This window comes from Ictidomys tridecemlineatus, chromosome 5, assembly GCF_052094955.1.
Source record: "Ictidomys tridecemlineatus isolate mIctTri1 chromosome 5, mIctTri1.hap1, whole genome shotgun sequence".
Lineage (NCBI taxonomy): Eukaryota > Metazoa > Chordata > Mammalia > Rodentia > Sciuridae > Ictidomys > Ictidomys tridecemlineatus.
The window spans coordinates 39,112,158-39,138,912 of NC_135481.1; the positions used below are offsets into that span (position 1 = coordinate 39,112,158).

The following is a 26,755-nucleotide window of genomic DNA, read 5'->3' on the forward strand; positions in this document are numbered from 1 at the left end:
GAAGCTGTAGGAAGCACCGTCCGCATTCCACTCCGGTGCCTCACGCCGTTGGCTCGCGTGAGCAAATGGAGAAACTGAGTCACGGGGGCGCGAAGGGGTTCTACAGAGGCTGCGGTTGAGTCAAATCAGGCAGTCAAGGTTTTGCAGACCTCACGTGAGTCCACGTCCCCGGCGGGTGTGGAACCTCCTGAGCCCAGGCAGGTTTGAGGAAGATCCAGCCAAAGCCATTGGGACAGCAGTCACTTTGGCTTCCCCGGGGCATCTGTGGTGAAAGGCCTTAAAGTGAACACCTGACCAGCTTTGCCCTGAGGCCATGGGTTTAGCTTTTCCCAGGCTTGAGAATTTGTGGTAATGGGTAATCCTTAGGCGCTGAGGTTCTCCGAGTGTGATGCACTGCGAGTGTGATGCACTACGAGCAGCTACAGGCCATTTCCTTTGGCTACTGACCACCCAGTGGAGAGTCCCACAGGCCATCTGGGATCAAATCCTTAAGCAGTAGAAAGGGGCTGCCCGATGGGGATGTTTTGATTAGAAAAGAGAAACAGAGGCCGCAGAAGGCCTTCCCAGGGTGGAACTGATTCCCAGAGATTGTTGTTGAGGTTTGGGTGAGCCCTCTGGCAGGGGAAGTGGACAATATTAGCTCAGTTCATAATTATTCAAATTAAACATTATCTGCACACTAAGTGATTGTATTCATTCCAAAGGTGAGTGTGTAGCAGGAAGCTATACCTTTAAAAATAAATTATTGGGGGGCTGGAGTTGTGGCTCAGTGGTAGAACACTTGCCTGGCATGTGTGAGGTTTGATTCTCAGCACCACATATAAATAAATAAAGTTCTATTAACAACTAAAAAATTAAAAATAAGTTATTAGGCTGGGTGTCTTAGCACAGGCCTGTAATCCCAGCAACTGGGGACAATGAGGCAGGAGGATTGCAAGTTCCAGGCCAGCATCAGCAACTTAGTGAAGCCCTGAGCAACATAGCCAAACCCTGTCTCAAATTTAAAAAAAAAAAAAAAAAGGGAAAGAAAAAAGAAAGGGGACTGGGGAGATGGCTCATTGGTTACTTAACCCCTGAGTTCAATTCCTGGTACCAAAAAAAAAAAAAAATAGTTGTTGGTCTGATGAAGGCTGAGGTGTAGCTCAGTAGTAAAGCACTTGCCAAGTATGCAGCAGGTCCTAGGTTCAATCCCCAGCACCAGGAAAACAAACAAAAAAACTCACAAGATTTTCAGTAGTATTTGTGTAAAAATCTGAAGATAAGGCTGGGGGAATGTTTAGCTCAGGGATATAGTACTTACATAGCAAACTCAAGGTCATGGGTTCAAAAAAAAAAAAAAAGAAAGAAAAAATACTGAAGACGGTACCTAAATTGTAACCTGGGTTTCCTTGTTTGGCTGCTTGGTTGGTTTTTTTTTTTTTTGGTACTAGGGATGGATTTAACTCAGAGGAGCTTAACCAATGAGCCACATCCCAGCTCTCAAAGGAGGATTTTGTATAGTAAATTCTTTTTTTTTTTTTTAAAGAGAGAGAGAGAATTTTTTTTTAATATTTTTTTTTTTTTTTTTTTTTTTTTTTTTTAGTTTTCAGCGAACACAACATCTTTGTTTGTATGTGGTGCTGAGGATCGAACCCAGGCGAGCGCGCTACTGCTTGAGCCACATCCCCAGCCCCTGTAGTAAATTCTAATTTATGAAAAAGTCTGGGTTCTTTACAATGAACATGAAGAAAATAATTCAAACAAAATGGTCTTTTCTGGTCACTCCTTTCTCTTTTCTTTGCCTGTTTCCCAGGTTCACTCTGTCCTTTTTTCTCCCTATCTGTTCCTGTTAGTCCACCTGAGCACCTCCTTTGCTTAGAAAAAAATATCCTCTTCTCTTCTCACCATCTTTGTAAGTGAATGGAAAATGGGAAGCTGATAACAGCACATTGCTACAAGTATCTGAACAGGCCCAAACAACCTTCTGAGAAAGCAGCTTAGTGATACAATCAAGAACCATAAAATGTCCCTGCCCTCTGACCCAATACTTCCATTCCAGGAAATTATTCAAAATATGGGAAAAGCCATATGCCTGAAGATTTTCAATGCATTGTTATTTATTATAGCAAAAACAAAAGAAAAACTACTTAAATGTCCAAAAATAGCCAAATGTTTAAGTAAATTATGGTCAATTCACGTGATGGAGAAGAACACACACACACAAGTGCCAGAGCATGTGCAGGCAGGCACAGGGACAACGTAAACATACAGTGATAGATGTTTACATAAACTTGAGATTAGTTCATTAAATTGGTGAAGCCACTAGAAATAATTGTATATGTCTATACTGATTGACATAGAAATATATCTATGATGTATAATTAAGTGAAAAGACAGGGTATAAAATAACCTGCTAAAACTTTTTAAACTTAAAAGTCTGGAGATAGGCGTGGGTGTGGAGTAACGTCCTTGTAATCCCTGTGACTCCAGAGGTTGAGGCAGGAGAATCGAAAGTCTGAGGACAGCCTGGACTGGGCAATTTAACTAGATTGTCTCAAAATACAAAAAAGGCTGGGCATGTAGGTCAGTGTAAAGTGCCCCTGGGTTCATCCCTAGTACCACCAAAAAAAAAAAAAAAAAAAAGGCTGGGGCAGGGGATATGAGGAGAGCACTTGCCTAGAATGTTTGGGGCCCTAGGTTCAATTCCCAGTTCTGGGAGCAGGGGAGGCTAAATGTGCTTATTTGCTTAGAACAATTCTGGAAGAACACTTGTGCTCAAAGTGATTGAGTAAAAGCATTATACGAGATTTGCGTTTTCTTTTGTATGCTGATTCTGAATGAAACTTTATAAAAAGAACAGGAACATTTAAAAAGAAGGCTATTTCTAGTTCATTGATCAAAATTCATTATGAAAACAATGTAGTAAACATGCCAGTGATGCATAGTTTAAAAATGCAAAATATGAACTATCACATTTACTATGATTAACATTTAAAAACAAGATGTATGAGGAATAAAGGTTGGGACATCAAATACTAGTGTTAGACTGTTGGTATTATGGGTGAATCTTTTCTCTATTTCCAAGTTTTGTGAAATTTAATTTGATTATTATTAAATAATTTGATTATTATTAAACCTTGTGGGGAATACTGAAACTGATCTCAGGGGTGCTTTATCACTAAGCTATATCCTCAACCCTTTTTATTTTTATTTTTTATTTTTATTTTTTTATTTATTTTTTTTAAAGAGAGAGTGAGAGAGGAGAGAGAGAGAGGGAGAGAGAATTTTTAATATTTATTTTTTAGCTCTCGGCGGACACAACATCTTTGTTGGTATGTGGTGCTGAGAATCGAACCCGGGCCGCACGCATGCCAGGCGAGCGCGCTACCGCTTGAGCCACATCCCCAGCCCTTATTTTTTATTTTGACACAGGTTTTCGCTAAGTTGCCCAGGCTGGCCTCAAACCTGCAATCCTCCTTCCTTAGCTTTCCAAGTCCCTGGGATTACAGGTGTGTGCCACCACACCCAGCAAAATACAATTTTTAAGTAATGAAAAGTTACCTTAAAAGAGCAAATAGATGCTTTTCTGATGGGTTAAAGACAGCCTATCAGCTTATCTGAATCATCTGAGTAACATTTTAATGCTATTCATTTTTTTCCCCTCAATACTGGTGATTAAACCTAGGGGTGCCCTATCACTGAATTACACATGGTGTTCATTCTTGGCCTTCTCCCACCCCAAGTAAAGCCCAGAATCTTCATGACTTCTTATTCCTGTCCCCAGTAACCTGAACTTGCTCCAGGCAGAGTTAGGCACTTTCTCCTGTAGGCTCCCACAACCCCTTAGGACACATTTGTTTATTTATCTGATCCTTCCACTTCATAACAAACATGATGCTTACCATATGGTGGGGCAGTTTGCTAGACACTTTTACATCCATTCTAATTATAAACCTCCCCTCCTTTGTGAAGTAAACCATCAGTTCACAGATAAGCCAATAGGAAAGTTAAGTAACCTACTAACTTCGACAGTGTAAGTAGTAGAACCTGGGTCTAAAGGCAGATGGTCCAGCTCTGAGTCTCCTCACTGATAATCACTGGACATCCTGCCTTCCATGAACCTGAGAGCTCTTAGAGAAGGACCAGGGGAGCCAACACAGTATTGACATGTAGAAGGTTCTCTACAAACATAGTTAGAATAAAGGCAGTGTCTCATGTACTGCATGTCACAGTTTCAGCCTTGACCTTCTCAAACTAGGATCTCCACAAAAGCTGGCCAAGGGGATCTTCAGCACCTTCCTGTGAACATGGCTTGCCTATTCCCGTTCCTTCCTTCTCCTTTCCAACAACATCTGTCTTCTTCCCTCCCCTGTGGGACACACCCAAGCAACAAACCACCCACTTAGCTGGTTCCTCTCAATAAAAAAAAAAAAAAAAAAAAAAAATCCAACCTATTTTTTCTTCTAAAATCCCTTCAGGAGAAGGCTGCTGATGTCATGCCCATTCAGATGCCATCATCTCAGGAGAGGTGATGGGCCCAGGCATCACTTCCAGCTTGTAGAGTTACACATGATTGGCACATGATGCACATGTGATGGCTTCCTCTTTTAGACCTTTTCCCAAATTGTTCTTTCCTTATTATTCCCCTGCAGGTGGTCACTTCTCATTTCCTTATGATATGTTCCTTCTCGCTTCTCATTCCTGACACTGTGATCAACTTTTGCTGTTAGCAAGTATGATTATCTGAAATCAGGTAAGGGTGTGTTTGGGAGAGTTATGGAATTAGGTGAATTTAATTTACATGAAGTTGTTTTATAAAGCTGCTGATTCCAGAAGGATGCAAATCCTGCCCAGCAGACACAGGCTCTAAACTCAGCTTGCTCAGATTTGAGTCCCACTCCACAATGTACTAACCATGTGGTCACTGGTCCTCAATTTTATCAACTGTGAAATTAGTAATAATAGTAGTAGTAGTAGTAGTAGTAGTAGTATGCTACTTTCAGACCCTTGTAGGGTCTGAAAAAGATTGAAATAAATAACTTGTTAGCCAAAGCTGGGTACATGGGCATGCTCAGTAAATGTTAGCTCTTTATTAATTTTACTCCAGACTATTCGCTATCCATTTTTTGGTGCAGAGTAATGTCTATCCCTTAGTCTGACACAGCTCTGAAAAAGTGAGTGGATCACGAAAGTGATCGGGATAAGCATTTAAAATTCAATGAAGAAAATGTCTACCAGTTTCCCCTCTGTTCTTACCATTGCAATTCACTGATTGTTCTAGGGAATAAGGTGCTAAAGAAATGTTTTTATTTTATTCTATTTTATTTTGCAGTTCCGGGGATTAAACCTATGGCTTTGTATAAGCTAAATGAGCTCTCTACCACTGAGCTATACTCCCAGCCCCTGAAGGAATATTTTTTTTTTTGTAATACTGAGCACAGAGCTATACCCCCACTCCCAGCCCTTTGTATCTTTTATTATAGAACAAAGTTTTGCTAAATTCCCAAGGCTGGCTTTGAATATTTGATCCTCCTGCCTCAGCCTCCTGAGTCACTGGGAGTGCAGGTGTGTACCACCATGTCGGACTGAAAGGATATTTTTCAAATGCAATGGGTAATAGTCTGTCTCAAGCATGCTATTAATAGAACAGTTGCTTGAGCAAAGAGCAATTTTCTGTGTGTGTGTGTGTGTGTGTATGTGTGTGTGCACGTGCGCGTGTGCACGTGTGTGTTTCAGGATTGGGGTTGCTAAAATAAGTTAACAAAATAAATGAAGGCTCATACCTCCCACAGAGTTCTGAGAAACAAGTGTGTCCTCAGGTTCCTGGTCCATGTGCAAGGAGTACATAGCTCCACCAACATTCTGTCAAGAGGAGGGGAAGGTGGAGCAGTGGAGTCCCTCCACTCAGTGATTAGGGGAGGGAAGACTTTTCTTCTACCTTTTGAGGGTTCATTAATTGAGTCTGAAATATTAATAGCAGGCAGATTAATAGGAGAAAAGGTATATAAATTTATTATATGCCCAGAGCCATCTTATGAAGGAAAATTGAATAACCAAAAACCCAGGATAGGAGGGAGGAGGGAAGTAAGCAATTAGGGAAGGGTAAATGATTTTTCAGAAAGATGAATGGACCATCAGAAGAATAGGTGATAGCCTGTGATAAACTGTGACTGAACTGTGGTTGTGGTTCAGTAGTAGAGCACTTGTCTAGCATGGATGAGGTGCTGGGTTCCATTCCCAGCACTGCGAAGAAAAAAAGAAATGAAAATCTGCCTGGGTATGGAATTGGCCTCCAGCATCCTCTCCTGTGATATAATCTTAATCCTTCATGAAGTTCCAGGGAGGGCTCATGACAATTGAGCTCCTTCTGGAGGACCTGTTTTCAGGCAAATAAGGGAAGTCAATGAAAGTCCCTGCCTGCATTTACTATTCCCCAAGTGTCCTCAGTTTGGAGCAGCATGCTGAGTTTGGAGCAGTCCACCTCACAAGAGAATCAGAGGTGGGTAGTTCTGCTGCTTATGCAGCTACCTCCAGGGCCAGGGAAAGGTGGTTGTCCCTCTGCCCACAAAAGCAGGGACTGTAAGGATTTACTCATATCCGACAGAAGGGTGCATGGGATGGTAGGAAAACCTGGCTCCCTTCCCATCGTCCAGCTCCCAAGCAAGGAGAGACCCAGCTGACAGGGCACCTCTGGGAACCAGTGTTCTACTTATTCAGAACTCAGTCCTACTCTACCTGGAAGGGGAGGGTTCAGGGCTCTAAGAGAGGGCTGGGGTAGAGAGTTGCACCCCTAATTCCAAGGAGAGATGAAGGTATGATTTATGTGGGCAGGAAGCAACAACTGAAGAGCTAGGGAGAAGCTGCTGTGGGAAGCATTTCAGTGGAATTGAATAAGAATTTTGGGGTACAGAAAAAGATAGTCTGAGACTCAAAAATGACAGGGCAGGTGAGCTGTTAGAATGCAGGAAAAGCCCTGAGCCTTTGAATTGCAAAAATAATTCCTGTGCAAACTGGCCCATGGCTCTTGCCCTTGGTCCACACCCTTGACTCATGTCCTTGCATGCAAAATAATACAAGGACACTGCACAAGTGCTAGAAAAACCGTTGTGAAGTTATGTAATTCTGCCTTGACTCCACCTCTGTTTCAGCCTTAGTTACTGTCCCTCTATAAATAATACCACAGACCAAGGTCCTGTCTCTTCCTCTGGAGGTAGTTCATATTATTCCTTGAATGTGATTTCCTCATGTAACCCCCAAAACTTCTCACCCTCAAGATGGTCCCAATTATCCCTTGAATGTTTATTTCTTTACCCCCAAAGATATTAGATAGCTTGCATTCTCCCTTGAAAGTACATCTGCTTTCCTAAATAAATCTATCTGGAGCATGCTGAAATTCTTTTTGGGTCACATATCCCTACATATCCTAAGTTAAGGCCTCTCTCTCTCGGTGAACCCCTGAGATGACAGAGTGGCCAGGCTGCATAGAAAGTGTCCATGGGCTCAAAGCTGAATGTCAGACCCTGTAGAAATACTGCAGTGTGACAGGCTATGGCTTTAGAAGGGAACCCTAGAAAACCAGGCTCTGTGGGGAAGTATGACTGTTGAATGTTCAGTTTGTTCAACATTTTCTGAGAGGGTGCAGACTCTGAGGCCCATGGACAGCCAAGATAGCCCCTTAAATAAGAATAGCTGGGATATCATTGCCCCAGAGCCCACTGTTAATGGGAAGAGAAAAATCTCAGAAGCTTTCAGATTTTTTTTTTTAGCAGAAAAATAAAGAGGAGCACTGAGAGAGGAGAACCATCTGTGGAGGTATGAAACTGACCTGGGCCTAAGAAGATATGTGTGGCCCGAATATCTGTCTCTGAGGAAAAGGGACAGCAATCTTCAGATAAGCAAACTTCCAATTTGAGCTCAGGCAGAGGGACCACCAGGGACACACAGGCTGGCCATGTCTGTTGGGGCTGTGGCTCTGCCCTGCAGAAAGTGTCATGACAAAAGGCAGGCCTGGGACCTGAGCCAACCTGTTGCTAAATCAAGATTCCTGAGATCTCAGCTGGTTACCTTCTGTGATACTATAAGGTGTTTTTTTGTTTTGGTTTGGGGCACTAGGGATTGAGCCCAGAAATGTTTTACCATTGAACTACATCCCCAGTCCTTTTAATTTTTTTTATTTTTTTAAGGGCCTTGTGCATGCAAAGCAAGCATTCTACCAACTGAGCTATATCCCCAGCCCTTATTTTTTTTTTTTTTAATTTTGAGAAAGGGCCTTGCCAACTTGCTGAGGCTGACCTTGAACCTTTGATCTTCCTGCCTCAGCCTCCCAAATTGCTGGAATTAAAGGTACATGCTACTGTGTTTGCAACACTATGAAATACATATTTGGTCTTCCTCCAGTTTCCTGGCATACAACTCCTAAAACCTTTGAAATCTAAAAAGTAATAAATGTCTTTTTGCATGCTAATGAGCTGACTAATGGCTAGCAGCCAAGAAGCTTCAGGATGAGGGATGGTCACAAAATGATAGACCAAAGCCTGATTAGAGGTTTGACACTTTCAGCCTCATCCTCCAAACTTAAAGGAGGGAGAAGGGCTAAAGGTTGAGTTGATCACCAATGGATAATTATTTAATCAATCATGCTTATGTAGTGAGATCTCCACAAAAACCCAAAAGCATAGAATTGGGTGAGCTTCCAGAATGCTGAACACATGGAGGGTCCTAGATGGTGGAGCATCCAGACAGGGCATGGCAGCTCTGCATCCCATCCTTCATATCTTACCCAGTGCATCTCTTCATCTGTATCCTTTATAATAAACTAGTACATGTAATTAAAGTGTTCCCCCAAGCTCTGTGAGCCACCGTAGCAAATTAGTCAAACAAGAGGAAGGGGTTATGGGATATTCATAACTGATTAGTGGAAGCACAATTAAACCAAACTCAGACTTGTGATTGGCATTGGAAGTGGGGGGCAGTCTTGTGCAGCTGAACCATTAACATGTAGGATTCAACAATATTTCCAGGTAGATGTGTAAGAATTGAATTGAACTACAGAACACACAGCTGCTATCTGCTGCAGAAAGATTGATTGGTTCCTGATGAGGAGAAATCCCCATTTGCATCTTGGTGACCAGAGGTCACAGAATTGTTCTGTTTATTGTGTTGTGAGGGTAAAGTTGGGGGGGGGGGTCTTTGTTTCCTCTCAGACCTTGTGCCTGGTTGTAGCAGTGGCTGGCTTTTTGGCCCCTGTGTCCTAGCCTTTGGGGATGGAGGCAACAGGCCAAGCCCACTCTTGGCCAGGGTGTTAAGGAGTGAAGTGTCCCTGAGGCCAGGGAAAAGGTGACAAAAAAAATCACTTGTGGCAGATCTCCAAGAAGGAAGGTGACTTTTTTTTTTTTTCCCAGCTAGAGGGATTGAACCCAGGGATGTACTTCCACTAAGTTATGTTCACAGGCCTTTTTATTTATTTATTTATTGAGACAAGGTCTCACTAAAGTGCCCAGGTTGACCTCAAACTTGTGTCCTCCTGCTTCAGCCTCCTACAGGTGCAGGAAAGTGACTCTTCTTGGAGTCCTGCTGCTCCTTCCCACAGCAAAGGCCTCCCTTTCACAACTGCCCACTTCAGAGAATGACCCAGCCCAGCGGGGGTTCCTCAAAGACAGCACATATGGGAGCAAAAGTGGAGACAACTGCCTCACATGCTCCTGAGTCTACTGCTGGGATTATTTAAGCAGACTCTAGCCCCACTAGAGCCCACCTTGGTGTTGTGGGCAGGGGGAATAGCAGCTCTAGAAAGTGGTATACCTACATACACTTAAAGATTAACCAACCAGGGGCTAAAACAGTGCTCACAAGTGTTATATATTATAACTCATTTCAACCTTAGAAATGAACAAGAATGGGGGCTGGGGATGTGGCTCAAGCGGTAGCACGCTCGCCTGGCATGTGCAGCCCAGGTTCGATCCTCAGCACCACATACAAAGATGTTGAGCACCACATACAAAGATGTTGTGTCCGCCCAAAAAAATAAATATTAAAAATTCTCTCTCTCTCTCTCTCTCTCTCTCTCTCTCTCTCTCTCTCTCTCTCTCTCTCTCTCTCTCTCAAAAACTATGATTATTTTTAAAAAAAGAAAAAAGAAATGTACAAGAAGTATTATCTTCAGAAAGGTCACAGATAGTTAATTTCCCCGGATGAGAGAACTTGTTTTGCCGCCAATGCCTGATTTATAATAAGTGCTCAATCCGTGCTGAAGGAAGAAAGTGAAGGATGGACTTGTCACAGTAGATCACCTGGCAATGAGGGGCGGTGCTGGAAGGGAGCTTCAGCCCTCTAACTCAAAAGTTTCATTCCCTTCCATTCTGGCTGCCCATTGAATGAAAGTGGCAGAACTGTGGGGAGGAGAGCTGACTGGCGGAGCCCAGGAGGCGGCTGCTGCGCTGGCTGGAGCAGGTGCTGCAGCTCTGCTGCTCCTCTGGAATCCCTGGGGATATTTGGAGGAAAGTATCGCACTAGGCTCCTTCCAGTTTACCCCTCGGCTTACGGGCGCCGAGCCTGACAGAGCTCTCTAAAGCCCCCAAACGCAAAAGATTCAAGCTTTCCTCGGCTTGGACATTGCTTTTCCACGGCTGGTACGGTTGGCTCCGGACCGCAGCCCTCCCCAGCCCCAAGGCCGCACAGCGCCCTCTAGTGTCAGACCTCGGGCCGCGCGGTTCCACTCGGCAACTACGGCTTCTCGCAGCAGCAGCCCCGCGCGGACTCCCAGGTTGGGGCGGGATTTGGGAAAGGAGGAGGAGGAGCCCAGGGGGCCGGCGAGTCTCCGAGAAACTTGCGGCCTTCGACGTTTTCCCGGCCCGGGAAGTGAGCCGGTGTCGGCGGCCGCAAACAGGAAGTCGGGCTATAACAAAGGGCGCGGGGGGGGGGGGGGGGCAGGGAGCCTCTGAGCTCCAGGGCGTGAGGAGGCAGGTGGAGGGCTGACCCGGGCAAGCGGGCGCACCTGTCTCTTCCGCTGCAGCTCCAGGCCTGCCGGGATCTATCTGGGCCACAGGGCTAGGCAGTGCGCCCTGAGCGCGAGGGAGGGCGCGGCCTCTCGGGAAAGGCCACTGGGACCTCCCAGGCGCATCACCTCCCCGGGAAGGGACAGTCACAGTTCCCTGAGTGAATCACTTCCATCCCCTTCCCGGAATGTAGAAGGCCACGTGGATCTGCTGATGCTGTGGGGGAACTGCAGGGAAATAGTCTACTGAGGGCGTTGTGGGACCAGGTCAGAGATGGGCCCTCCTTACTACCCAGTTGAGTCAAGTGTCCTCATCTAGCCTAAGTGGAAGTAGAATGGGGCACGGTCCCTTTTTCTTTTGCCCTTACCAGCTCAACCCTGAGGCAGGCCTTGTCTGTACAAGCCTTCTTCACAGCCCCTCCCTAACTGTTCCACAGTGATCTCCAGGTGGAGTTGAAGAAGTCTTGGAAAAGCCGCTATCCTCAGGGCTGGAGGTCACTGTGGGGTCAGATTGATTCTCTAGGCAGCATACTGGCTCCAGACTGATACTAAGCTCTGAGTTCTCTTGTGAAATATGCATGCACACCAAACATGAGCATTTGCTAACCCATGCAAAGAAATTCATGGTCTAGTCTGGTACATCTGTACACCTGAACATTCAAATGGTCAGGAAAGCTTCGAGTACCTTTCCTATGAGAAGGGACTGGATCCTCAGTGACCTTCAGGAAATCCCTAGGAGAGGCAAGCTGTGGCTTGTTTGCACCCCAAGTGCCTGGCCTGGCTTCTGCTGAGTTGAAGTAGCAGAGCCTGGGCTCCAACCTGCAGCCCACACCACATCCATGGTCCTCACTTTGCCCAAGAAGCCAAAATGTTGGGAGGTTTTGGTGAGTGAGTTTAGCCAGCAGCCAGCACTCCAAGGCTCTTCTCCTGCAGCCCAGCACAGCCTGGTTGTGTGGACGTGCAGTCCTGCGGGTGTCCTACCTGTCCCCCACATGGGAGCCTCGTCATCTTGCCTTCTGTCCCAGCCCAGTTTCCCCCGCCCCCCAGGGCCCGGGAGCTGCTTTCCTGTTTCATTTTGGGCAGGAAGAGTGAGGTCGTGTTGTTCTTCCCCCTGCTGCCGGCTCAGGCTGTGGGAACAGTTCCCTGAGTGCTTTCCTGTTTGATACCCTGTGTGTGCAGTGAAGGGAACCGGGAGCGATGAGCAAGGCATGAAGTTTGTGCATGCTCCTGAAACTGGCACAAACACCAAGGTCCAGGGTCAGGGGAGGAGAAAAGGGGAGGCAAGTTCACTGTGTATACTTGGACTCCACAAGGAGTGAGGTATTTGGTAGGTCTATTTTGCTTTACTGTGGACAGGCTGAGAGCTGGGAGCATTTGCTCAGCTTTTTATCAATGGCTCATTTTGTCATCATTTGCTCTCCATAGAGTATGTTTGTGGCTGTAAAGAGAGGACTCTGGCACCCTAGGGACTATCCTGTGCCTTAGAGGAAACTGGGCATGGAGTAGACTGGAAACTCCCTTATTAGTGCCTCAGTCAGAGAAACCCAGGCTCCAACTCCTCCCCTCTTTACAGTCTCCAGTAAACTCCAGCAGCTCTGGGCTAACAAGGAAACCAGAACCTCTATTCTCTGTCCACCTGCAAGAAGGACAAACCCAAGGCAAACCCCTATCCCAACCCCTCAAAGACCAGTTCCCCACTGGCACTAAGAAAAGAGCAGGTACAGTCCACATGAAACCTTGCAACAGCAGGTGAAAGGCCCCAGATATCTTCATGGCTCAGAGACCCCATTCTCTGAAAAGAGAATCTTGTTGGATAAAAGAAACACAGGCAGTGTATGGTGGTGCATGCCTACACAGGAGGTTAAAGCAGGAGGATCATAAGTTTGAGGCCAGCCTTGGCAACTTAGTGAGACTTTGTCTTAAATAAAAGGGGCTGGGAATGTAATTCAGTGGAAGAGTGCACCTGGGTCAATACCAAATACCAAAAAGAAAGAAAAGGAGAAAGAGGGACAGGACAAAGGATCTCCACATAAGCTTTTTCAGGCTTGAGGAAAGAAGGAGATTCTGGGCAGGGAAAATATTCCCCAAGGAGTACTGGAAGCATAAAGGAGAAAGTGGGGAGTAGCAACCAGCCTCAGAGTCATCAGGCAAGGAAGGCTGGCCCAGAATGGGGGTGAAATGGGTGAGATGCATGCTCCTGTAACTGGCACAAACACCAAGTGACTGGATGGGAACAAGGGCTCTTCATATAACATGTCAAATTCAAGTGTATGCACAGGTCCCAGTGGGGCACTTGGTGGCAGTATGAGAAAGGGGTGTTAAGAATTCTTTGGGGTGAGAAGGCTGGAGTATTCCCATTCTTACCACAACAAAGACAGGACCCAAGAAGTAATAAATTCCTATACACATCTGTTCCATATTATAAATACACATTATATACAAAATAATGTTATAAAATGTAGAAAGGCCAGTGCTTCTGATTCTTAAATTATCGAAATACTAGATTCCAAAATAAACTACAAAAAAAATAAAACTCATATTATTGATTTCTGAAGATGGACTTCGGGGGTGGTCTGGGAGCAGTAATGGGCATGGGCGGAGCCCAGGCTCACGGTTGTAGGAATGGGTTTGAGGCAGGAAGAAGCTCAGGTGACAGCAGCACCTGATTTCTCCCTTGTTGGCATTTCCAACATAACTGCCCTGAGCTCACCAGTGGCACCCCTGGCTGGCAGAAGGGTCAGGCCCTCATCTCATCTGTCCCAGGGCCAGAAGGTGGTAGAATCTGGGTAAGATTTATCAATGCTCTTGCCCAGTGGGCCTAGGCCAGCAAGAGGCTGGGTGGCATTTCCAGGCAAGGCCCACATGCAGTGCTTAGAGGCATGGGGCAGAAAGTGCTCCTCTTTCTTCTTGTGTTCCTTCACCTGCAGGGCAACCCCTGACAAGAGCTGTACCCAGTGGCTTTCCTGCCCAAAGGAAGACCTGCCCTTACTGGCCCCCTTTCTCCTTTCTGATTTGGGCCCAGTTATCACTTTGGAGCCTGGGCCAAAGGCACTTGGGAAACACAGATGCCAATGGATGCCACAGCAGCTCCAAGCCCCATGGGGCCACTGCCACTCTCTAGAAAACAGGCCAGAGCCCCAGAAGGAGCCCTCTGAAGGCCACTGCTGAAAGACCAGGCCCAAGTGGCACCTCTCCTCTCCTCTGTTCCCCTGGCTGGCACAGCTGCTAATCTGATGCCAGACAGATACTCAAGGTATGCAGGGGCGGTGCATCTCTTGGCAAGTTCACAATCTGTCCAGTTCATGCCATCCCCTCCTCCTCCTGAGAGCAGCATGGTGCATATTAAAGACGTCCCATCCAGGATGCAATGTAAACAATGCAGAAGGAAGGTCCAGCTGCTGGGCCAAAGCTGGGGTATTCTGGGTAGGCTTATGCCTTATACCTGTGGAAGGTAAAAATGGGGAAATGTGTTACTCTGGGCATAAGCATTTCATCTGGAACTTCCCTGGACCTTCCTGGGAGAAGCCAATGGAGCAGACAGGGAAGATGGGAAGGGAAGACAGTTCCCCTAGGCTTCTACTCCAACACAAACAGATGCCTGGGAGCTTGCACTCATGAGGTAGCCCAGTGGAGGAATCCAGGGAAGTGACAAGAGATCATGAGGCAACCATTCTCACCCACCAGCACCTGGGAAATGGCCAGGTACCGTGGTTTCCCTGCCTAGAACCAACGCAGCAAGAGAGACCAGGCCAAGTGTGCCACCTGATCCTGTTTCAAACCCTCTTTAGCAACAAGGCCAGCAGAGACCAAAAACCACTGAATGTAGTCTGCCAAGGAGGGGTTCTGATCGACCCTTCAGGAGTGGCTCATGGGGTCAAGAGTGACCAGACCACTTTCCCATCCACACAAAGCAGCGGGGGACAAGCTGGCAGGGAAGGCAAGTCTAACACTCACCTCCGTGGCAATGACACATTCGTTCCTCTCTTCTGATATCAAACACACAGACTGGTACATGGAGTCCCTGGGGGAGCATATCGCTGATATTCGACACTCTGGCTTTTCACTGAGGGAACATAAGACCGGGTGAGTGTGAGGGAGAGAAGGAAGGAAAGGTAGGGGGAGGGCAGGGGCAATAATCTGGACCCTGTAGAGCCAAAGAGCACTTACACAGGTGGTCCGGGGGGAAGAAATGGGCCAGAGGTACCCAATGGTGACCTTTTAAGGGGGGCAGTTATCAACAGGCTCCTGAGAACTACAGGACCCCAACCATACCACTAACATCTAGAAAGTCAGCCTAGAGCCACACCATGGAAAATGGAAGTCATAAGAGAAACACTATGGGTCCTGGACATTTGTGAATGAATGAATGAGCGAATGAATGAGAGGACTTTCCCTAGCAAAGGACCCCTATAGAATTTTTTTTTCTTGGCGATAGAGTCTTTGTATGTTGCTAAGACTGATCTCAAACTCATGATGCTCCTGCCTCAGCCTCCCAAGTAGCTGTGATTATACCACTTATATCACTACACCTAGCCTCCTAGCAGAAATCTTGCCATAGGCTCCTCCAGTCAGTAACAAAACCCCATTTGTTTAAAAGCAGTCAGGGCCTGGAGCCAGTCTCTCTCCGTTACCTAGGAGCCTGGGCAAGACCACCTAGGAGTCCACGACCAGTCCCTGGGCCTTCAAGCGCAACTCACCTGTGTAACCGCAGTGGTACTTTCTCTCCTAAGCTCTTGTCACTGTGGGGATACTTTCCAGGTAAGGTTCCCCGCCCCAGGGGCCCTGGGGCCAGATTATAGTCCAATGTGTGGTTCTGCTGTTTGCCACAGTTGGACTTGTCCATGCCACAATCCACCTCTAATTCCTTCTTCTGATTTGTGTTCTTGAGCTGGGCGGCAGGGATCAGGTTGTCCTTCTGAAAGTCCGACAAGTTGTTCATGGCCTCCCTGCTGCCATCATCCGGTCGCCGAAGCCGCAGTTGTCGCACAGCCACTGCTACCATGCCCAGCAACACCAGCACCACCACCAGCCCCACACCCAGGGAGACAGCCACCCACGGGAAGCTGGGTGGCAACCCCACAGGGAACTCGCAGCGGCTGCCCACAAAGCCATAAGGACAATTGCAGACAAAGTTGTCCAGGGAGAGGCCAGTGTAGCAGGTGGCCCCATTGAAGCAGGGCCCTGAGGCACAGGCATCACTGGGTATCCGCACCTCACAGCGCCTGCCAGAGAAGCCAGCAGGGCAGGTGCACATGAACCCATTCTCCAGGTCATGGCAAGTGCCACCATGGGCACAAGGACTGCGGGCACAGTCACTGATGTGAATTTCACAGTGGGTGCCTGTAAATCCAGGACGGCAGCGGCACATGCGGCTTGGACCTCTGCTTAGGCACTGGCCCCCTGTGAGAAGACAGAGCACAAGTCAACAAAAGTCTGGGAATCTCCAGGTGCAGGGGGTGGAGGACCCATCCCAGCAGTGAGTTTGAGCCCTTCCATCTCCATGCACACAACCAACATGGACAGAATCTACTGCAAAGAGAGAACTGTGCAAAGACCCAAGAGACCTAGAGTTTGGGGTGAACCTAGTTCTCTATGCCTCAGTGGACTCATATATAAAAATAACTAGCATTTTGTAAAACCTTGGAATAAGACATATATGCTTAGGTTTGAATCTCAGCTGGCTCTCTCTAGCTGGGGATCTGATGCCTGTCATTTTACCTTATCCCTAAGCCTCAGCTATCCCCTCATAGAATACCTCTGAGGGTTAGGGAGGAAGGTTCATGAAGGCAAGAGCACCTGATGGTAAGTAGTAACTGCTCAAATAAATTTAATTATCATTGTTTCATTTCATCTTCACAGCCACATCAAAGATAGATAATAGGAATTATATTTTTCCCATTCAATGATGAAGAAATTGTGGTGCCAGGAAGTTCTGAGATGGAGAAAGGGATGTTGGAAGCTTCATGTCCGTCCTCAAAGGAGGCTAGTAATGGATGCAGTCAGCCCTGCTCTTGGAGGCCTCATCTTTCTTGGTGCCCACATAGAACAGTGTGGCACAAGGCATCTAGAATGTTCAGTACCTTTTTATGTACTGGGGATTGAATCCAGGGGCACTTTACCACTGAACTCCATCCCTAATCCCTTTTATTATTTATGTACTTATTTATTTTATTTTGAGATAGGGTCTCACTAAGTTGCTGAGGGCCTTGTTAAGTCAGTGACTCCAAACCTGCAATCCTCCTGCCTCTGCCTCACAGTTGCTGGGATTAAAGCATGCATCATTGTGCCTGGCTGTTCAGCATCTCCTCACCAGAAGGCTCTTAGCAAGGCAAGTGAACTTACCATTGGCACATGGATTACTGGTGCATCTATCTACTTTCTTCTCACAGTTGGAGCCAGTGAAATTGGGGGGACATTCACAGGCATAGCTGGCCCCTTGATTACGCTCACGGCAGGAGCCTCCATTGAAGCAGGGGGAGTCAGCACAGGTCAAGGTGCTATGTTCACAGTGTAGCCCATAGTAGCCAGGATGACACAGACAGTAGTAGCCATTTTCCTGGTCCTAGAGAAAAAACATAAAGGGCAAAAGTCACACCCTGAGGGTGTGTGATGGGAGTGCTGGGCTCCAGTTGCCCACAGCACCTATCCATGACTGCACATCAATTGGCTTCCTAGACTGGAAGTGCCTGGATACCACCTGGCTAGACTTCTGTTTCTTATTCTGGCCTGGGCCTCACCTTACAGCTGCCTCCATTGCGACAAGGATTGCTGTCACATTCCTTGAGTTCCAGCTCACAGTCCACACCAGTGTAACCTGGGCGACATGTGCAGGTGTAACTCCTCTGGCCACTGTTGGAGCATGTTGCACCGTTCTTGCACGGGGAATGGTGGGTACAATAGTTGAGATCTGCAGAGACAGAAACCAACCAGCTGAGCAAAGCCAGAGATACTCCCACCTCCAGGCTCCTTATAGTGCAAATTCATCCCCATGTTTGGCCCAAAGAGGCTTCAACTCAGTCTTCCAGGCACAATTATCGTTCCTTCCCTGCCAATGAAATCATGTATGTTGATGCACCTGGAACCAATATGACCAATGCAATCAATCAAGGCTGATAAAACAATTGGATAACTTCCTGCCAGGTAAGCTGATAAACACTTGCAGCCAGAGGAGGGTGAAGATAGGAAGAGGCAGAGGAAAGGAGAGCAAGGCCTTGGATCAAGGAAGAAGTCACAAAAGGCTCCATGGAGGGCGAGAAGCCAAGAGAAGCCTGAAAAGGGGTAAAATTTCAACAGGTGGAAATGGTACAAGGGAGATAAGAACTATCATAGGTAGGTAGTGACAAGCATTTTATTTTAATTAAAAAAATTTTTTTGCAGTTGTAGATGGTCAGCATGCCTTTATTTTATGTGTTTATTTTTATTTGGTGCTAAAGATCAAAACCCAGTGTCTTACACATGCTAGGCAAGTGCTCTGCCACTGAGCTGTAGCCTCAGCCCCAATGATCAAGCATTTTTTAAAGGAGGAGGTGTTAAAAGGGTATTTTGAATTGTAAGTATTTGTTTTCTTATTGGGGAAGGGTAGGGAGGGAGAACCAGACAGAGCAAATATAGAAACTGTGAGGGCTGTGTTTGCATATGATGAGTATATGATTGTGTCACCTGGGATCAAATGTGGACAGAGGAGAGAGAATGAGTAGGAACCAGGTGTGTGTGTGTTGGCTTTGGGGGAATGGAGAGGAGAGGAATACATACACATACAAACACAATACAGTACAGGGACCTAATTTCGCTCCCTTGTCAATAGCAAGGCCCAGGCAAGTTCTTTAAGCCTGGAAAATCCCTCCCCACTCTAACCAGTCTTGTATAGTGTCTCTGAGGCAGCAAAGGTGTTTCTGGCACACCAAAGGACTCTGAAAATGGGAGGCACATGCTCTAGCTGGCTACTAGGATGTAGAAAGAAAGACCTTTCCCCAAAGTCGGGGCTCAAAGCTTCATGTACAGTCAGAAGAATGACTAGCCTCAAATGCCAAGCAGAGACTGCATGGGCTGAAGCAGCTGCCTGGCAGGTGCCACAGGGGGAGAAGGAGAGGTTGTTTGTACCCACACTGAAAAGTCAGTTGGATGTCACTCCCTTCATCCAGAGGCCCACCTCAGCCACAGCCCTGAGCGGCTGGTGGGCACACCCCACCAGACAGCTGTTTAGGGGAGAGCTGCTCAAACAGCCTTGCAAGGTAAGCAAACATTCAGAGGGTTAATAGGTAACTACAAGGCAGAAAGAGGAACTGAGCCTGGCATCTCTTTCCCTTTGGCTTTGCTAGAATTTATGAGTGCAACTTCCAGGCTACCAATCTGTCACCCTCCTGGCTTCTTTAACCACCAGGTTTCTCTAGCACCTGGGGAAGGACCCACAAACTTATTCAAGGCTAGTTGTAAAGATTCTTTAAAAAGTCCCAAGGTCCTTGAAGGACAATGGCAAAGCCAAGTTAGCAGCTGCCATGGAAGAAGGGTCTAGACACTGTGTCTCATTTCCGGTCCCTGCCTCATCTCTCCCTCCCTGACTCACCTTGGTCACAGAACAGTCCTCCCCAACCTTCGTCACAGGTACACTGCCAGGGGATGCTGCAGGTGCCGTGGTGACAGCCATTGTGGGGGATACATTCATTGCACAGACGACCCTGCCAACCTGGGCGACAGCTGTGGGACGAAAGGAGGCTGAGAATGAGATGAGAGGCCTGGCCAAGAAGGGCTCCCTGCCCCACTTCCTGTCCCTTACTCACAGGCACTCAGCTGGCTTGCTGCAGTAGCCGTTCTGTTCATGGCAGCCAGATAGACAGATAGCTAAAGAAAGAAGACAGGGCTGGATGAGGATGGAGTACCAAGGATGCTGACGCTCCACTCTCCCCTCCAAGCTTGGGGGTACCCCTGCTATCCTGGGCTCACTTCCCCATCTCAGCCTCCCAGAGAAGCCATGTCTTTTCAAAGGGAAACAATGACACAGGGAAAAAGAATCCATGCTGGATGGAATTCAATGTGGGGATTCTTTGTGGGCTTTGGCATGGTGGGGAGGAGGATTAGGAAGAGAGAGGAGGTCTGAGCACAAGCCCTGCTCAGCATCCGTAGGTGGCCCTGAGGCCTAGCTAGTAGGTAGCCCAGGCTTGCTCTGTGAGGGAGATAGGCAGAAGCCAAGAAAAGTTCACCATGCTTGCTGGGGGACCTCCCTTATGCACTTATAGGGGCTTGGCTGCTTACGCTGATCACAGTACTCCCCAGTCCAACCGGGCAAGCAGGATAGGCTGCCATCTGGCTGGCACACATAGTGGCCGAAGTGGTCATCACGCTTCTTGCATAGGCGAGAGCAGTTTTCTCCATAGTAGTTGTCACTGCAGATGACCCGGTAAGAGTAGCGCAGCCTTGTCAGGGTGCTGTTTTGCTCATATGGTAACCAGTTCTGACCCACAGCTAGGGAACCATGGATGGCAATATTGCTGATGAGTGCATCTGGTGGCAAGGCCTCTGAAAGGACAGAGGGTCAGGTCAAGGTAAGGCAGCCTGTCCCAAGAGTGCAGGTAACTTACTGGCCAGTGCCCCTCTCCCCAGTTGTGATTATAATGGTCAGCCAACAAATCAGCCTAGTTGACCATATGACCCCCACTTGCCAGCAAGCACAGGCCAGAGGGACCCTGAGACACAAGTCCTACTGTTCAGCTCCTCTATGTGTACGCATGTGCAGGGGACCTGATATCATTCAAAAAGGGGACAATAGAAGGATGTTAGGATATCCCAGTGTTCTGGAGGCAGATAGGGAGGAGAAAGAGGAAAAGCAGACAGAGTGGAAAAAACGGGAGGGAAAAAAAGAAAAAAAAGAAAAGCTTCCCAGGGCAAGAAGGACTGGGAGCAGGGGGGTCCTTTGGTATTCAAGGGTTCTGCCCCCAGAGGTAGGTAATGGTTTTCTTTTTCCTTTTCAAAGTGAGAATTGTTGTGCTGCTGAAATATCCTTTTCCTCTGTGTCAGAACAACATCCCAAAGCCATTATTCCCTTTCCAAAGGAGCGGAATTCACGAAAGGTGTAAAATACAGGAAGGGGCCCGTCAGCGGTGCTGGCAGCTTCAGCCTTTCTCACCGCCGTGCTCCCCGCGTTCCCACGCCAAAAATAACCCTCAGGAAACGCAATTGTGCTCTGAGTCCAGGCAGCAAGCGGAATCCGAGCGTCCAGCGCGGCGCGCAGCTCCAGGCCAAGCTAAGCGTCCTGCCCCCCACTCCCAACCCCGCACTTCCCCCGCCTACAACAGGTTAACTCTTTCGGCGCTGTGCGGTGTCGCCCCCCTGTGGCTGAAGAAGAGCTACTCACCTGGTCGCAGGTCGTCTCCTGGCGTGTGCCAAGCTTCTATGATGAGTGAGAAGGTACCCTGGGAAGCGAAAGGGGGTGGGGGACCGAGAGAGAGAGAGTGAGATGAGCTGGGCGAGAGAGAAGGGGGTGCCTTGTAGCAGCCGATTTAATTAATCTAATTGAAGGATACAGTTACTGCGCCCGGGTCAACATAACGGGTCTGCCCACAGTGTAGCGCAGAAGCTGGGAAAACGAGAACCCAAGAGTAGGGGGAGGGATGAAGGATGGAGGAGTGTAAGTGAAAGCCATGATGTGTAGGGGGTGATTTTTGCTAAGCCAGGGTGGTAGATAATGCAAACAGTGTCCCAAGAGCTTGGGGGGGGGGCGTAAAACTGGGAAGGCGGAGACTGGTGAGAGCCTTCTCCATGGATGAGATCCCAGGAGAGAATCGAAAAGAAAGGGCCAGGAGAGAATGCGTCCCTGGGCGTTTCTGAGGAAGCGGGGAGGAATTCTAGGGAGAGGGCTTTGGTCCCAGGGCACTCCCTCCTTTCGGCTTCCGTGACCTCCCAATGCACCCAGGCTGTGCTCACCGGCCAGGTGAAATTGAAGGGCAGTTGGAGAGGATTTCGGCCCCCGCCGCTACTGTCATCCTTGACCGCGAAGGAGTTGGTGCCCAATACCGGCGTGGAGACGCTGCCGAAGGTGCAGGGCCCGGGAGAGACGACAGCTTGGTAATGCTTAAGGCAGACGCGGAAGAAAGTCCGGCAACCGGGCTCACACGGCCGCCCACTGGCCAATAAGCCGCGCTCGTTGGCGAACTCCTGCAGCTGCAGCTGGAAGACGCCTGCGCCCGCCGCGCGCTATTGCACAGGGACCGAGGGAAGGAGGGAGGGGAGCGGTCAGCTCAGCGGGCGCCGGGGCTCAGGCCCGGAGCGTGGCGGGAGGGGGCGGAGAGGGCGCGGGACGTTACCTGCTGCCAAAGTGCCACCAGCAGCAGTAGCGCCCAGCCAAAGGCGCTCCTAACCACGGCTGCCATCCCCTGGGGCGTCGCTTTCTCCACTCGCCGGCCCTGAACCTGGTTCTGTTGGGGATGCCGCTTTCCCGCGCGTCCTCCAGCCAACAGGATTCCTGAAAAAACTGGCTTCTCTCGGTATGCTGTTCCCTCGTCGCCCTCTCCCTAGCTCCGTTGTAGCTGCCTCGATAGGTAATCCAGGTGAGGGCGACTGGGCGGCGGCAGTGATAAGGACGTGTCTTCGAGCTAATCCTAGGGCTGCAAGTGGGCTGATGCCGAGGTACACTGCACCGAAGCGGCTTGAGCTTCGGCTCTCGGCCTCGTGTTCCCGGCCTGCGCACAGCGCCGCTACTGAAACCTGCGAGCTCCGGAGCCTTCCTTATATATATTGGCTCCTCTGCTCGCCGCCTGTCACTCAGATAGACTCATGGTCACTCTCCCCTCCCCTTCGGGCTTCTAGCTGCTACAGTCCCAGCACCGACCGGAGGGGGCCTCCGCCCCCGCTGCCCCCTCCCCCCCGCTAGCCATTCGCGCGCAAGTCCCCGCCCCTTGGTTCCTCTCTGAAACACTGGGCCCCCACCCCCCAGCTCTACGCGTGCCGAGATGATCGCCTGGCTAAGGGCTGAGACCCTGGCTGCCGGAGGATAGGAGGGTGGCCGAGGGAAACAGAGGGGGGTCAGCGGGTGGTTCCCGGATGGTCCAGGAGGCGGAGACACTAGGGAGTCCCCGTAGGCGGTGCCTCGGCGGCGGGCGCTATTTACCTGCAGTCTTGGAGCAGGTAAAAAGAACTTAAGCCCAGAAAGCGAAAACCAGAGCCGGAGGACCTCTATTTCTTCTTTTCTTTCCCAGAGCTTCGAGAGTCCTCGCCTCATCGGCCTCCAACCTATCAGCGCCCACCCACCTAGCGTCCCCGGCTCAGCCGAGAAGCCAGCGCACGCATTAACCTCTCAGTGACCACTCGGAGCAAGGCGAGGAGCCAAGCGTCTAAGATTCTGGTCTTCCAAGTATACCTGGTGGGCGTCTCCCTCTCTAGCTGCGGGGGCGTGCCCAGCGCGTGCCTATTCACTTCTGACCCCAGCCTGGGCTTGGCTCGTGCCAGTGCCCAGACGCTTGGTCCCCGAGGTGGGGGAAGGCGGGGCGTGGTCCCCGAGGTAGGAGGGGGGCGCATCCTCAGCTGTATGCTAATGAGGTTCTGACTCCTCCTTCAGGGCCTCCCTCACCTGGGTCCAGCTTCAGCTCCATCGCCTACTGCCCACCCTGTCCCCCCACTCCAGCAACCCCAAGCCCCCGCCCGCGTCCTGTAGCTCCGCTGGGGCAGGGAGGAACTCTCCTGACTCCAGAGTTGACTCGGGCCACTGGAGAGTCAAGGTGAGGGACTGAGACCAGGCAGGCCCGAGTACTCTCCTTCATAGGGCAGGATGTGAGGTGGAACTGGAGTCGCACCGAGTTGTTTGAGTTTGGGGCGGCTTCACTCGTCTCGCCCGCGCGACTCTCCCGGGTGGCCTCACTTCGAGAGGCAGCGGCGCAGCTGCTTTCCCGGAACCCGGCGTGATCCCTGGAGGCCGCAGACCGCGAGGGCCAGCTTCTCCCAGTCTCGAGGGTGCCCGGGAGGTCTCTCACTCTTTGCGACGCTGAAGGCGGCGGGGGCCCTGTGGCTTCAGCTGTCAGCCCGCCCGCGCAGTGATGGCTGTCGCCGAACGATAAGATCAGTGCGGGGGGAGCGGGGACGCGTCGCGGGCCCGGGGGAGGCCCAGGCAGGGAGGGGGGCGCGGCGCGGAGCCCAACAGCTGCCAATGCCAAGCATGGTCTGATTTTTTGACTCGGGTGGTGGTGGTGGAGGATTGGGGGGCGGGAGGATGAGATACAAGAGGTTGGGAGCGTGGGTTGGGGGAGGGGCGAGGTGAGGCGACGGGCTCCGGGGTCCCCCACGCACGGCCACCCCTCCCAGCCACCATCTGGCGCGAGCGGGTTGGCGTGGGGAACCGAGGTGGGGCGGGGGCCGGCAGATGGGCCCAGGCTGCTCCGAGAGTTAATGTAGGTTATGGGCAGGCGGAGTCCCAGGCCCGAGGGAGGGGGAGCCCAGAGTGTGCCTCCCGGCAATCCTGGCAAGTGGGCTTCCAGATCCTCTCTCCGTGAATACTCTATGGCTCTCTAGTCCTGCCTAGGATGCCAGAAGGTGCTCCTCGCTCTTCTCTGAGCTGGCGTCCAGCCCCACCTAGATCTGTCCGCTTCCATTCCTAAATCCTGGCCTGGGAGTTCATAAAAACATGAATCTTTTTTTGGATATGGCACTTCCCTGACCCTCAAGAGAGACATCCATTTCCCCAGGAGGCATCTCTATCAATACTGGCAGATCTGGAACTTTCCCTATCCTCGTATACACCTGGACTAACGTCCCCAAAACGTTTTGCCCATGGTCAAGGACCAAACAAAAGTTGGGATCACTGCAAGGGATTCTAGTGTTCTAGATAGTCTCTGAACCTGGGAGGAAAACAGTAAATTTTCCTCCTTACCAGAAACACCTGCTTGCATGGGGCGTTGTCCAAAAGCTCACTACCTGTCCAGGACCCCATCCTTTTCCCTGAGTACCTACTATCACTCCATTTTGCAGGGGTAGAATTTTGCCCAATTTCTGAGCCTGAAAGGATCGCGCTGCAGGCAGGGAATCCAAGTGAATGGGCCTGAATGTTTCTGGACAGACACCCCAATTCTGGAACACCTCACTTCCACACTCCAGCGGAAGGATGAAATTTGCATTCTTGGGGCTCAAAAAAGGAGTAGGAAACAGGGAAGCGATAAAGAGGTCGCAGATCACTTGGATTGGGGACTCTTCATCAGAGTCTACTGATCCTATGACTGATGTAGACGCTTGACCACGCCCAGGAGAGTGGACTTGGACTTGGTTCAGACCAACCTGGGCTCCCACTAACTGCGAGTCTTTCTCGGATCCACAGTTCCTCAATCTCGACCCTGCCCAGCGTCGGAAACCAGACCAGAGTGGAAGCCTGACTTCACACCGAGGCCCACAGCCCCCGCCCCAAGAGGTCTTCTACTTTGCTGTCCTTTCAGTTTGGCTATTGCGCTACCACTACACATCATTCCCGCAGCAGGCAGAACTAGCACCTGGAGCCAGGAAACACCAAGGTTGCCTTCCGCAGTGCACTCAGACTGACCCCGGGTCACTGGAGTACGTCCGGAGCCGGAGCCCTGTAGTCTCTGCACTTCTTCCCAGCTGTGTGGCCTACAAGCCTTGCGCAGAGTCGTGGGCGCAGCTCCGATTTCTCTAGTAGTTTTACCCCTCACCCCCCTCCCTCCATTCCTCCCAGGGAACAGCGCTCTCGTCCCGGCACACTGCAAAAGGGTAGAAACACAGTGGGGTCCCTACCACAGAGCCCGATGGGCAGGTTGGGGGCGGGGAAGCAGGCCTGGCTGGGGCGGAGCGCTTAAGCCTTGAGGGGCGCTGCTGTGGGTGGATGCGGAGAAGGGGCCACGTGCAGGGAGCGGCGGCCCGAGAGCTGCACAGAAGGCGGGGAGATTTGCAAACTGTTGCTGCCACATGGCTGCTCCATTCGATCCATTCACATTGAAATGAGGCCGGCGCGTGCCTCATCTGCCGCAGGGCGCTGCCACGCGTCAGCCCGACCCGCCGCGTGCCAACTGGGGCAGTGGGGCTGGCAAAGTCTGCCAGCCGTGGGGGCTCAGCCCAGGCCCTACAGCCAGGAGGGGGTAGGGGAAGGGCGTCGAGCTACCCTAGCCACTCAGGCGCCACTGTTTCTCGGACCTTGGCCCTGCAATTGCGATTGAGCCGGCAGAAAGGACCAGGACGGACGGTTTCAAAAGGGGGCCAGGATCGATGCCGCCGCTCCCCGCAGATGCGCCCCGGCAGCGCTACTCTCCATCTGCTGCTGCTCGCACCTGCCGGTCAATAAATCGATTTTACAATTTAATGCAGCAGCTTCCCGCCCGCCTGGGACAGATGCCGCCGCAGAACCACCTCCGCCTTCGCCCCTCCCCTCGAGGGGCGCCAGCGGTTAAGGACTGGATTCCCGCTCAGCTGGCGGCGCCCTGCGGGGCCTAGTGCACCTCTCTTGGGAGCCCCTACAAGGAACTGCCCGCTCCGGGGTTTTTCCCGCGGACAGAGTGGGTTCCCCATAGGTCAGGCCTGAAGCTGGCCAAGGAGACCAAATGATGACTTAGCCGTGGCCTGGCTTGGGAAGGGGGGGGCGGTTCAAGGAAGGAACAGGATACAGTGACTGAAGATAAAATGTGAGGGCCCCTGTGAGAAGGAAGGGGAGGGGCATGGGCACTGAGGGACACTGAGTTCTGAAGAATTTCAAGGGGGCTGAGCTGGGTGGAGCACTGAGGTGGGATGGGGGTTCTGCCCACCCTTTCTTGTCAGTCTGGTAAATAAACATGATAAGGACTTGGCTCCCAGCACTTCCTA

The 26,755-nt window shown here is 50.1% G+C and overlaps 1 protein-coding gene and 1 long non-coding RNA gene across 7 annotated transcripts; one reads left to right on the forward strand and one right to left on the reverse strand.

Moving 5' to 3' along the window:
* The first annotated feature begins 12 nt into the window (after positions 1 to 12).
* Positions 13 to 26,755, forward strand: LOC110597966 (uncharacterized). Of its 6 annotated transcripts, XR_013438827.1 has the most exons (9): positions 13 to 154; positions 1,583 to 1,636; positions 4,632 to 4,732; positions 7,746 to 7,791; positions 10,109 to 21,373; positions 21,879 to 22,449; positions 23,161 to 23,324; positions 23,520 to 23,679; positions 24,923 to 26,755. It is a non-coding gene; the product is annotated as an uncharacterized LOC110597966 (long non-coding RNA). The 6 variants fall into 6 exon arrangements; XR_013438822.1 differs by lacking the exon at positions 7,746 to 7,791 and having other exon boundaries at positions 23,520 to 26,755; XR_013438823.1 differs by lacking the exon at positions 7,746 to 7,791 and having other exon boundaries at positions 15,608 to 21,373; positions 23,520 to 26,755.
* On the reverse strand, positions 13,365 to 22,406 carry Dll4 (delta like canonical Notch ligand 4). Its single transcript, XM_005316420.5, has 11 exons — positions 22,270 to 22,406; positions 21,890 to 22,159; positions 21,321 to 21,378; positions 20,222 to 20,485; positions 19,750 to 19,810; positions 19,536 to 19,666; positions 17,710 to 17,879; positions 17,315 to 17,534; positions 15,670 to 16,372; positions 14,927 to 15,035; positions 13,365 to 14,414 (listed from the first exon to the last, which is right to left on the reverse strand). The coding sequence occupies exons 1-11, from the start codon at positions 22,333 to 22,335 to the stop codon at positions 14,409 to 14,411; spliced, it is 2,058 nt and encodes a 685-aa protein (XP_005316477.2). The 5' UTR covers positions 22,336 to 22,406; the 3' UTR covers positions 13,365 to 14,408.